General features: G+C 37.8%; 2 protein-coding genes across 3 annotated transcripts in view; both read right to left on the bottom strand.

Annotated features, from left to right (window-relative positions):
- CXCL14 (C-X-C motif chemokine ligand 14) overlaps positions 1-12,312 on the bottom strand; it is a 728,461-nt gene that overhangs the window by 365,258 nt on the left and 350,891 nt on the right. The gene's annotated exons all lie outside the window — the stretch shown is intronic.
- On the bottom strand, positions 2,565-11,185 carry LECT2 (leukocyte cell derived chemotaxin 2). The gene is made up of 4 exons (XM_050792895.1): positions 10,931-11,185; positions 9,034-9,130; positions 7,386-7,531; positions 2,565-3,663 (listed from the first exon to the last, which is right to left on the bottom strand). The coding sequence occupies exons 1-4, from the start codon at positions 10,974-10,976 to the stop codon at positions 3,497-3,499; spliced, it is 456 nt and encodes a 151-aa protein (XP_050648852.1). The 5' UTR covers positions 10,977-11,185; the 3' UTR covers positions 2,565-3,496.

Below are 12,312 nucleotides of genomic sequence, written 5' to 3'. Positions count from 1 at the left end.
GATTAGGATAACAGGACAAACAAATAGCTTGATAGAGATGGAGTTGGGGATCAGAGCAGTGGTGGACATTCTGAAGGGATAAGCCTCTGGTCTCACCTGGGATCACTCTACCATGATATGTTCTAGGAGGGGTTGGGAATATACATGCCTGAATGGTCAGGTGATAGAATGCCAGTGGAGTTTGCACTGAGGATAATACAGCAAAACAGGGACTAGAAAAGGGAGGTTGGGGGTGAGTTTTTCCTCATTGTCGACTAGTATGGAGAGATGATAAGTACCATTGGCCTCTTCTACATAGAATGAGAAGTTGCTGCTCTAAATCGTGCTTTTTAGTGGCCCAGTAGTTGAACCTAGTGAACTAAGCACTATAATGAATCTTAGAGCAAAACTCAGAGTAAATCTAAGTTCATGAACTCATGTAAATTACCTTGATTGGCCTGACTTACTGGGTAAGTAAATGGAAGAGTAAAACATTTCTACAACAGCCAAAAACAAGACAAGAACTTACAGAGTATTTTTTAATGTTTTATCTAATGAAAATGTCTTTACTTTGGAAGTCTGTGAAAAGTACTGTTTATTTAAAACTAGTGGATTCTAGATAAATGAATTTGACATTAGATGAATTTCAAACTTTAGTCTTTGGAGAATATTTTAGTTCTGTAAGCAAACTTTTTCATATTAAAAACATTTACATTTGTTAGGTGATTCTGGAGAAGTTTGGATAATTTTGTGGGCAAAAATTTGGTAAATAGAGAGAGTGGGGGAAAGGTCTTACTGTTTGTGCTGAAGAAACACAAAAATAGGATGCTCATATTTTTTTTTTTTCCTTCCTTGTGATCCTTGCTGGCCTCATTTGTATTGTACCGAATATGGGAGAGGTGAGGCAGGAGACAAGCCAGTTTTTCATGGGTATTTATTATTATGAATAACATGTCACAGAGGCAATAGGCATGTGATTACTGTAATATGCCACTGAGTGTGATAAATGTCAAATGCATGCAAGGATTCTTCCCTTTGTAGCCTGGCCTCTTAGATTGGCCACTTATCTCCTTCTTTTTCTTCTATTAAATTTATCTCTTGCAGATAAAACATTTTCAAAGTAAATATTGATTTTATTCACATTATTAATGTGTAGCTATCAAACTTGACAGAATATTTAATATCACAATTTTTGAAGTGTATATTATCATCATGGTTACTAATGAAAAGTAAGTTTCTCCGTACTATTACCCCTCCGTCATTCAAATCTTTATAATATTTTTATACTTAAGTCAAATGTTTTGACATCCAAACCTAAAAGACAAGCTGGAAAAAAACACGGATTTGTTGTTGCACTAGAGGGCGCCGTATTCCAGTTCTTCCTGAGAAAGAAGTCCTTTGGTCCAAAGTTTGCATTTCCATTGAGCAGATGCTGAGGGGAAGGCAATGTCCCTGCTCTACCTTGAGGAATTTCACCATTCCAGGTCATGAGTCTGGTTTTTAAAACAATGTCCATATCCACCTGTGGTTTGCCTCCTAAATAATCAGAAGGATGATTATTTAGAAAACTAAGCATAGATTTTGTTGTTCAAATATTTCAGAGCTTCTTTTAAAATTGCCTTTAAGAGCTGATGTGGTATTTCCTTTTTGTGTGCCCTCAATGGAGTACAGCATTTATTTTTTGAAAGCCAAATTTCTGGAAACAACCTAAAGTTATTTGGTACCAAGGAGATGCATATTCAAATCAGATAGTGCTAGATATGGTTTGCCATTGAAAGTAATGGCAAAACCCGTGATTACTTTTGCACCAACCTAGTAGATCTAAGAAGGTGCTAATTGTATGACATCGATTCTCAACTACCTGAGAGTCATCAATCATGATAACTCTGTCTTCCTGGCCACCCACTGCAAGTCTTGTTGCTTCTGTGACATGTTATTCATAATAATAAATGCCCATGAAATCACCTCCCAACTGCAAAACTACAGCACTGGTAGTAACTTAAATCTTTCTGTGTGATCTAGTTATGAGTTAACTAGAGTTCATTATTTTCTTGCTTCCCTTTTTATATGATTTTGTTATATAAAAAGGAAATTGTATTTTAATTTTATAAAAAGAATATCATGTGTTATGTGATCTTCTGGACTTTTGTAAACTTAAAATTATATTGCCATGATTCATTCAGGTCATTATGTTTAGCTGAAGTTCATTTATTGTGACTGCTGTCAACTATTACATTCTATAACTTTGAGATTATTTATTGATTTCACTGTTGATGGTCATTTGGGTCATTGAAGGTTTTGCTGTGAAAAATAGTGATACCATGAACGTTCTCGTACATATGTCCAGATACACAAATGCAACCATTTCTCTAACAATAAACTTCAGTTAATTATGTTTTCCTCTAAAAATATACACATAAGAATGTAATCGTTCGCTGGCATTTTCTGCATTCCAAACAAATTTAAGCAGAAATTCATGAAGAAAGTTTCCAGAATGATTAGTTCAACGTATTCATTTTCTTACCGACTGGCTAAACTCTTAAGGAGCCAGAATTATTTCTGGTGCTTTGGACATTTGTATGGTCTTGTTTCCTCTTAGTACCTGTTGTCAATGTAACTAACACAGAATAACATAGCTATAATACAATGATGTGTAGAAGTAAGTAGCTGTAATATGCATATGGCTAGATGAAGTTGACAGGCCCAGTTCCATGAGACACTTCAGATAAAGGTAGGCCTCATTCTCATTCTAGTCCTTCCTGTAGTTCAGCCTCACTGAAATCTGGAATATGTTTTCCTGGACTGCCATCATTCATAATCATGTGGGCGAGTGTGGATGGAAATACCAGCAAATCCTTTATTATCCAGGAAAGCAGCTCTCTCTACAACCAATATGATAAACCTAAGGATATTGCTGAGAGTCTACTACCTAAACTCAACGTATTCTTTGAATATGTATTGAATGTATACTAAATCTAGCACTGTAAACCACTCACTGTTCTTGTACCATAGAAACACTTTCAGGCTTTTTCTTATTTTCAAGCAGAAAGGTTGCTAGTTTTAGAGGTGTCAAAAATGCAGCCTGGCCCAGCTTAAGTTCCCTTGTTTATTTATCTTCGATCTTCAGGACTGAGAAATCTAAAAAACAAAACCACTCAGATTCCTTGGGTGACAGAAAGATCAAAGAGCCTGAAGAAACCAGTTCACTCGAACATCAGAGTGACAATGAGTTAAAATCAAAATGTTTTCTTTCTCGCACTTATCATGTTTCTATTTAAACTCAAATTTCCTTTTTTAATTAAAAAAATTTTGTGGGTACACAAATGTATACATATATGAGGTACGTGAGATTTTTTGATACAGGCACGCAATGTATAATAACCAAGTCCTGGAAAATGGAGTATCCATCCCTTCATGCATTTTTCCTTTGTGAATACAAATTTCTTGAAGAGCGGGGTATGCATCCAGGTTTTTAAGATGACTTTTTATTTTGAAGATCTGACCATTGGCCTTCCATTTACAGGTATGCAGTAGGGTCACTCAAGTCACAGTTTTCAATGTGCACGTGCGACTGTATGCCAGGATAAACTTTCTGCAAGGGCAATAGAGTTCCAAGTTTTTCTCCCTTCTTAACAGGACCTTTATACTTAATTGGCTTAATGTAGAACATTTTGACACAAAAACCTAAAAGAAAATAAGTATAATTATTTATCTGGGCTTCAGTAACCTTGAATCTGAAATTTAAAAAATAACAAATGGACAAAAAATAAAAAAGTTGAATGAACTCCAGAGAGGAATAGATGAAAATGACAGAATGATATTAAAAAGGAAGACTAAATTACAAGATGCCAAAGGAAAAATAGATTCAAATGAAATGCTAATAAAGGCATTGAAGAATAATAGCAGGAAAATACTAGCTAGTTAGAAAAGGTGAACCCTGAACAAAGTCAGCTCCAAGACATATTCTGATGAAATTATTGGACTTTAAAGGAAAATGGAAATAACTGGAACAAAAATACAAACCTTGCTAAATATCAAAAGAACTAAAAAGGCAAAGACCCAAGTAGCGAAATAGAGTGCAATACAATAATTATAAAATAAAATGATGGTGTTGGGTACAAATATAGGAGTCATATCTGTAAATGTGAATGGCCTTATCTTGTCTATTAAAAAATGTCCCATTGGGTTGAAAAGCAAACCCCAATTTAATGCTGTATGGAATAAAACACAGCGATTGAAAAGGCTGAAAGTGAAGAGCTGGACAAAGATTTGCCAAGCAAATGGACAAAGATTTGCCAAGCAATAAGAAAGCAAGGGCTATCGTCCTGTTACCAGAGTGGAAATCAGGCCAAAAGGCATTGAAACAAGACAAAGGAAGATAATATAAGAGAGTAAATGCCCCAAGTCACAGTGAAGATACAACAGTTACATCTATCCATGCACTAAATAACAGGTCATCTATATAAAGCAGAGACTACAAGAGACGCCAGGAGACATAGATAGAAACCCACCAATAATAGACTTTAATACACTACTGGCACTGCAAACCGGTCAAGTGAGCATAAAAATAAGGCTGTAAGATTATGCTGTCCGATATGGTAGCCACTAGCCACATGTGGTTATTCAGTACTTGAAAGGTAGTTAATCTGAATTGAGATGTGCTTTAATGGTAAAGTACACAGTGGATTTTGAAGACTTAGCATTTAAAATTGTAAAATATCTCAATACTTTTTGTATTACATATCGATATACTTTGAAAATATTGAGTTAAATAAAATACTAAAATACTATATTTTTTTACTTCAATGTGGCTAATAGAAACTACTCGCTCTGTGTCCCAGGCTGGAGTGCAGTGGCGCGATCTCGGCTCACTGCAGGCTCGGCCTCCCGGGTTCACGCCATTCTCCTGCCTCAGCCTCCTGAGTGTCTGAGGGACTGCAGGCGCCTGCCACCACACCAAGTTTATTTTCTGTATTTTTTAGCCACCACACCAAGCTTATTTTTTGTATTTTTTAGTAGAGATGGGGTTTCACCGTGTTAGACAGGATGGTCTTGATCTCTTGACCTCGTGATCCACCCGCCTCGGCCTCCCAAAGTGCTGGGATTACAGGCATGAGCCACCACGCCCGGCCGAAAATTTGAAATTATATACATGACTTCTGTTATATTTCTATTGGATAGTTCTGCTGTTGAAGAGCTAAAACTCCCATCAGGTAGGTTTTATGAATAAATATTAAACAAAAGATGTGCAAGATCTCTACACTGAAAACTACAACAACCATTAATATAAGAGTGAAGGAAGACATAAGTAAGTGGAGGATATAATATGTTCATTGATTGGAGGACTCACTACTTTAAAAATATCAGTTCTCAATTTGATCTGTATATTTACTGTAGATTTAGTCAGAGCCCTGGCAGGATTTTTGGTGGAAATTAGCAAACAGATTCTGTTTGGAAATGCAGATAACCAAGAACTGCCAAGGCAGTCTGAAAGAAGAAGAAAGTCAATTCCAATTCTGCATTCTGGAACTGGGGAAATAGCCTCTTGGTAGTTTGGAGGATGCACTGGGCTCACTGTAAGATGGAGTGAAAAGCTCTGTAGCATTGTAAGATAGCTAGTGAAAAGCTACATTGACCACCTGACTATAAGCCCCTACTTTATAGTCTGACTGGTGAATCACAGTGGCCTTTTAGATCTCCAGGAATTAGTGTCAGTTTTGAGCAAGTGTCCAATAATCTCTGAAGAGCCTAATTATTTCTTCCCCAATGTGCTGTCATCCTGCTAAACCATTGCAGGTCCCTTTGGGGGTGGCTAGAAGTAAGGTTTACAGTATAAATTTTTGGCTGCACGGCAGGACCCTTGTGCAAAAGGACTGAGCCTCCCTTTCTTTCAAGAGGCTCTGGGACTGAACCAATTCAAGCCTGGGAATTTATTGGGAATTGGAACCCATTATTGTGATGACTGAAGTCAGCATTTTGTTCATCAGACCTGGAGCATTTCCATTCACACAAGTCCAATAAGGCTTTAGTTGGCTGCTCATCTATTCAGTTCTAGGGTCACCGTGATTACTAGCCAATGTCACAAATCTCTGCAGTTTAGAGGAATCTGATTACTACTGCTCTCACTGACCTTGGCATTAACTGTTAAGCACCACTTCAGAGGACCCAGTTCAATGGCAGAAGTTTCCCTTGCAACGTTGGGCCTAAAGAGGACAACCACTATATAGCTCCTCAAGGATGTGGGTTCCCTCACAAGATGCCTCTCACAGCCTTGGTGAGGAGAGTCTCCTCTGGACTCACTCCCAATGGGAATGCATATATATGTTCGTTAAAAGGTATAAGAAAGTTCGCAGCCGCAATTTTAGAAGCGCCTAAAACTGGAAACTACCCAAAAGTCCGTCTGAGGAAGAATGGATAAATGGATGAAAATATATGCATATAATGGAATATCACGCATCAGAAAAAAATGTGGATACAAAAATATTAATCACATAATCATGATGTGGAATGAAAGAAGACCCACAAAAAAGAGTGAATGCTGTTTAATTCTATACCATTTTTAGAAACAGGGAGAACTAATACATGGTGTTAGAACTTGGGATGGTGGTTATCTTGCTGGGAATAATGACTAAATGGTAGCACAAGGGATCTCTAGGATGTGGGTGATGTTCTTTTTCTTGATCTGGGTGCTGATTACACAGGTATATTTGCTTTTTGAAATTCACGGAGCTACACATGGATGTGTAGTGCACTTTTATGTGTATATTTTATACGTTGGTGGAGTAACCGAACAACAAAGCCAATATCTGGAGTACCAGGAGACCTAGCTTTACCTAAAACTTAGAAGCTTTCAAAAATATTTCACATTCGACTCTTGGAGAAATGCCAGCATTTATGATTTGTGGGATTTGAGTAAATGCAAGTATCTATCCATTATGGTTAGCATTGCTGAAAGTGGCTTCGTTTATAGATTGTTAAGCAAAACCACATGGGTCACAGGAAGGAATGCCTCCAATCAGCTGTGGGGTTTCATGGAGTGTGTGCGTGAAGCAGAAGTTTTCAGAGAAAATGGTGAAACATCCTTGAAAGTGCCTCAGCTGGGAGAGGATCAGAAAAAAATATCTATCGGGTACTATGCTTATTACCTGGGTGGCAAAATAATCTGTACACCAAATGTCTGTGACGTGTGGTTTACCTATATAACAAATGTGAACATGTACCCCTGAACCTTAAATAAAAGTTTTTTAAAAAACGCATCAGCTAATTTGGGTACACTCTATATTCTTTCTGTTCTAGGTTTATCATTTTGAAAGAAGTACAAAATCTCTATGTATGGAACCTGCATTAAATAAATAAGCATCAACATGTCCAGTAGACACCCCAGGTATAGACTCCACCTCTCTTACCTCTTCCAGATATTCGAACACCATTATTGATAGCATTTTTGTTTTGATAAGGTTTCTCCTGGCCCACAATCATTCCAGTGAATGGTGCATACACAGTAGATCCAGCAGAGCACAAGATGTCCACACCCTGGTGAGGCCTCTGACTTCTAGGATGTAAATAAGAATGAACAGACTGAGGAGCTGCCCTGGGGAGCTTTACTGCCCGGGAACATGGTGTTAGCCCACTGTTTCCAAACGAGGTACCAAAGCTTGAAGCTGCCAGAACATGTTGGGCTGTCCCAGGATGCCTTACTCTGTTTAGGCCAATTTTAACCGCCCTCCCTGCAGGTGCTAATAACCATGTTATAAAGATGAAAGCATTTAAAATGGTACTTGATACATAGTAAGCTTTAAACAAGTATTAACCACTATTATTTTATGGCATTTGGGGGGAATGAGGCAATCCATGTAAGTGCATTTTCTAGATACCTAGATCTTGACGTCTTCAAGCCCACTTTGAAAACAGCTGGCTTTTTATGGGAACTTATCATAAAAGTATCACATGTTACCCTTGTCTTATTTTTCTCGCAGTGATCTAAAAAGGGATTGTAAATACCACTTACTATATATGGTATTTTAATACAGCGTGTGATACCTCCTGGGTTTATTAAAGTGCATGGAGCCCAAACCAAACTATTCCAGATCGTGAGGTGCCTTGAGTTCATCTTAGCAACCCCTCAGCTCTTGCTTCCCGCTGCTGTCACTATGCCTGCTCTCACCAGCCTTCTAATAGGCTTCTAATAGGCTGTCGTCTGAACGATCAGATTTACCAGGATTGCTACAATTATGTACAAAGCAACACTGAGCAGGCTCAAGACAAAAGCCAAGAAGTTACTGTATCAATCAAGTGCATAAGCTTTACAGTATGAGCTGAGTTTAAATTTAGGCAATTCAGGGGATGTTTCCCATATTTCCCTTCTTAGTCCTGTTTCAGTATTTGAGGTTGCTTTGTAAGTTGTATCTGTATATGTGAGAGTTCCCCTCTAGTTAGGATGGAGATCAGTGAAATGACTGGACACATGGCTATTTCACTAGAAAGTGGCACCCCACGTTGATGCTGGGTATAACTGAAAATTCACGAGTGTGACCCTCATTGTCTGGAAGAGATAGTGGTGCTCTCTCGCCTGCTTAGAGTCAGCCTGTAATATTCAACCTCCAGAACCTGGGCCAGTAACAGCGTAGTTTGGTGGGAAGAGGAACCAAAAGCCTGAATTCAGGCCCAGCCTTCACCATCTCCAACTGTGCTTGGCAGGTCTGTTAATGCTTTGGCACCTCAGTTCAAGTTTCTCTTCTATAAAATGGGATAGTCGTGTTTGATACCCCTTTGGAAAAACCAAGTGAGGTAAGTCAATGTGTGAAGACATTCAGAAGGAAAACTGTGTTTGCTCCCTGCTCTTTTCCTTCTTCCACATTCTGATCCCAATTCACAGCTCATAATTGAAGCAGAGTTATTGGAAGCTGCTCCAAAGACAGTGATATAACTGGTTACATCTCTGGTTTTTCATGCTGTCAGAACTGTGAGCCCTTGAGGCAACCAACGTTGGGCAAGGACACTGAGAAAAGAGGTTAGGGACCAAAGGGTTGGATGGTTGTGTGTGCAACTTCCTACCTTTGAGCAGAGTACTGTCCACAGCCATGGCGGTCACACGTCCGGATCTCGTTGGAAGACTTGCCAGCACATATATTAGCCCATGGCCCTGCCAGTGCTAAAAAGGAGAAACATGAGAGCAGAGCTCCTGGCCTCAGACATTCCCTATCTCCATTTGCCTTATCAGTCACACAGTGGATCCTGACAATTCTGTTTTCACTGTAGTTTTCCCCAAACTTTATGTATTTGTGGGAAGGTCGTCTTTCCAGAATTTTATATCCTGATTCAGATGTAAAATTGGTTTTTTCCCAGGCCACAGAATTCTGCCTTGTTATGTTAGAGCATTAGTGAATACAACTTTTTTTTTTGAATCGAAGTCTCACTCTGTTGCCAGGCTGGAGTGCAGTGGCATGGTCTCAGCTGACTTCAACCTCTGCCTCCTGGGTTCAAGTGATTCTCCTGCTCCAGCCTCCTGAGTAGCTGCGACTACAGGTGCACACCACCACACCCAGCTAATTTTTGTATTTTTAGTCGAGACGAAGTTTCACTATGTTGGCCAGGATAGTCTTGATCTCTTGACCTCGTGATCTGCCTGCCTCAGCCTCCCAAAGTGCTGGGATTACAGTCATGAGCCACCGCACCCGGCTGAATGTGTCTCTTTATAAGCATTGGCCTCCATCATTATACCTTGCTTCAGATCCATTAGTAAATGGTATAAGTTGTGCTTTTCTATTTTTCTTTGCTCATTATCTGCCATGGGGATCATTATTTTTAGATTAAGCAAAAATAATAAAACAGCATGGCTCAGAAAATAATTTTAGAAATTGTAATTTTGAAATGGTTCTACTAATCAAATCCAAGCAAATGTTTGAATTAAAGGAAAAACGAACTCTGAACTAGCCAAGTTTGTTTAACACTAGATATCTCATACTTGCAAACATGGAAGGGAAGAGGGAGATTGTTAGAAATAATCTGAAATGTTAAACCAATTTAGCCTAGACTGAGATTAGGAGAGAAGGTGGGAAAAGGAGTAGAACCAATTATATGAAAAATTATGAAACATGGAGGAAGGGCTGCTTTCTCAGCAGACTTGGTGCAAACTTTGTTTTAGGCACAATTCATCTCTTTAGTATAGTAAGCACTTGATAAATGTTCAATTGAATTAAACATCCTGGATTTCTGGTGTTAACATTCACAGAGAGATACAGTAAGCACACTCAACCTTGCACTTTGAAACAAGCAAAAGCAAGAGTCTGGTAATTTGACTATTCATTTTATTTAAAGACATTTTACTCTTCATTAATACCTATGCTGTGAAGAGAAGCTACAGAATATGGCCATTAAGCCTCTTCTTTAAAATACTTTTAAAAGATGGGTTTCAAAAGTTTTATGCCTTGGAGCCAAGCTCCAAATCAACACCTTGATCAAGATATAATCCCATCAGTTTGTCAACTAATCTTTATCCTTGGGAATTGAGGCAAATATCAGACAGTGTAGTAATTTATGCACCTTTTCTCCTTCTCTGAGTATTAAGGGAGCATTCCCTTTGTCTTAATCCACACCAGTCTCTGTATTAGTATCTGTATCAGAATTTGATTTTGATCAAAATCAGAATCAAATTCTTATATCAACTTTTTATTATCTAGTTTTGTTCTAGTTAAGTCCCAGACCAAAACTGAAAGGCTTTGTAATGTCTTCTCAACCCACTATTATGTTTCCCTCATTAAAGAACCGGAACATTCCATTTAAATTATTTAGAACATCATCAGGACCATGTATCATTCCTGTTTCATTTTTTAATAGCCAAATACACAAGTCTTTGTTGTGATCATGCTATTAATGACTTTTTAATCTTTTTAATCTTCCCCTGAAATCAGTTTTTAAAAATTAACATTCTAAAATTGCACTTTCGACTTACCAGTAGAAATCAGACCAGCCAAAAGGAGGACTTTGGTGGAAAACATCTGGGTTTACTTCCTTTATGTTTCTTCCTCCGATTAGAGTTGCCCCCACACTCTCTTTGAAGAATATTCAAGTTTGAATGAATACTTCCTAGCTATTGAGCCTTAGAATCATGCATCTTTCATTTCTTTAGTGTGAGACACAAAAAATATAAGAGAATGGAGCAAGTCAAGTTCTAATATTCCATGGATAGCTATTTGATTTGCAGGTAGGGCCTATGTAAAAGCCTTTGATCTGAAGAAGCAGCCAATTATATTGGAAACACTGACTAAATATTAACAGAAAATGATAAGGCAAGGTGCGTATCGACAGTCTTCTGGGCTGTGGCTTGTAGGAGAATGTTCGTGCGAATGATGGAATATTTAGTGCTGTCTGCTGGTAGATCTTTCTTTTATTTCCTTTAGAGCACGTATTTCAGAAGAAAATTGATCATTAATAATGTATAGCCCTTCATAACATATTCCTTAATATATCGTTTAAGTGTTTTTGAATTATCAGTTTAATTATATTTTATCTGTGTAATATTTGCAAATAACTTTAATATTTTAATAAAATTGCCTGCACTTACCTTAAATATGTGATTTTTAAATGTTTTCTTGTTTGTGATATGATAATACCATTAAAAGCATCCATTAATAAAGGAAAAAAGATTAAGTATAATATAGTCATTGATATGGTTTGGATCTGTGTCCCCACCCAAATCTGATGTTCGATTGTAATTCCCAGTGTTGGAGGTGGGGCCCGGAGAGAGGTGATTGAATTATGGGGCTAGAGTTCTCATGAATGGGTTAGCATCATCCCCTTGGTGCTGTTGTCATGATAGTGAGTGAGTGAGTTATGGTGAGATCTGGTTGTTTAAAAGTGTATAGCACCTCCCCTGTTCTCACTTCCTCCTGCTTTAGCCATGTAAGACGTGCCTGCTTCCCCTTTGCATTCTGCCATGATTTTCAGTTTCCTGAGACCTCTCAAGAAGCTACCATGCTTTCTGTACAGCCTGCAGAACTGTGAACCAATTAAACCTCTTTTCTTTATATATCACCCAATCTCAGGTATTTCTTTATAGCAATGCAAGAACAGACAAATACAGTCATACAATGGAGTAAAATATAACAATTTAAATGAAAACAATCTATATATATTAACACAGCTAGATCTCTAGATATATGGTTGAATTAAAAAGCTATTTTTAGAATTACATATATAGAGTATACTATTTATGATATTTAAAATCTAAAAACAAAGAAGAATATTAATCTTAGTGAATGCTGTATATATAATAAAAATATGCACAGACTACCTTTAAGATAGTAATTACTTCTGGATAGTGAGAGAAATAAA

This window comes from Macaca thibetana, chromosome 6 (genome assembly GCF_024542745.1).
Source record: "Macaca thibetana thibetana isolate TM-01 chromosome 6, ASM2454274v1, whole genome shotgun sequence".
Classification (NCBI taxonomy): Eukaryota; Metazoa; Chordata; class Mammalia; order Primates; family Cercopithecidae; genus Macaca; species Macaca thibetana.
Note: the sequence above shows the minus strand (reverse complement) of the source record. Positions and strands in the feature narration are given on the sequence as shown.

Excerpts from the sequence above, each read along its gene's own strand:
- LECT2 (XM_050792895.1), bottom strand. The coding sequence starts at position 10,976 with ATGTTTTCCACCAAAGTCCTCCTTTTGGCTGGTCTGATTTCTACTG. Across the intron at positions 7,532-9,033 it reads GGACAGTACTCTGCTCAAAG|AAGTCAGAGGCCTCACCAGG; the intron begins GTAGGAAGTTGC and ends TTTACATCCTAG. Across the intron at positions 3,664-7,385 it reads TGTTCGAATATCTGGAAGAG|GTTTTTGTGTCAAAATGTTC; the intron begins GTAAGAGAGGTG and ends ATTTTCTTTTAG.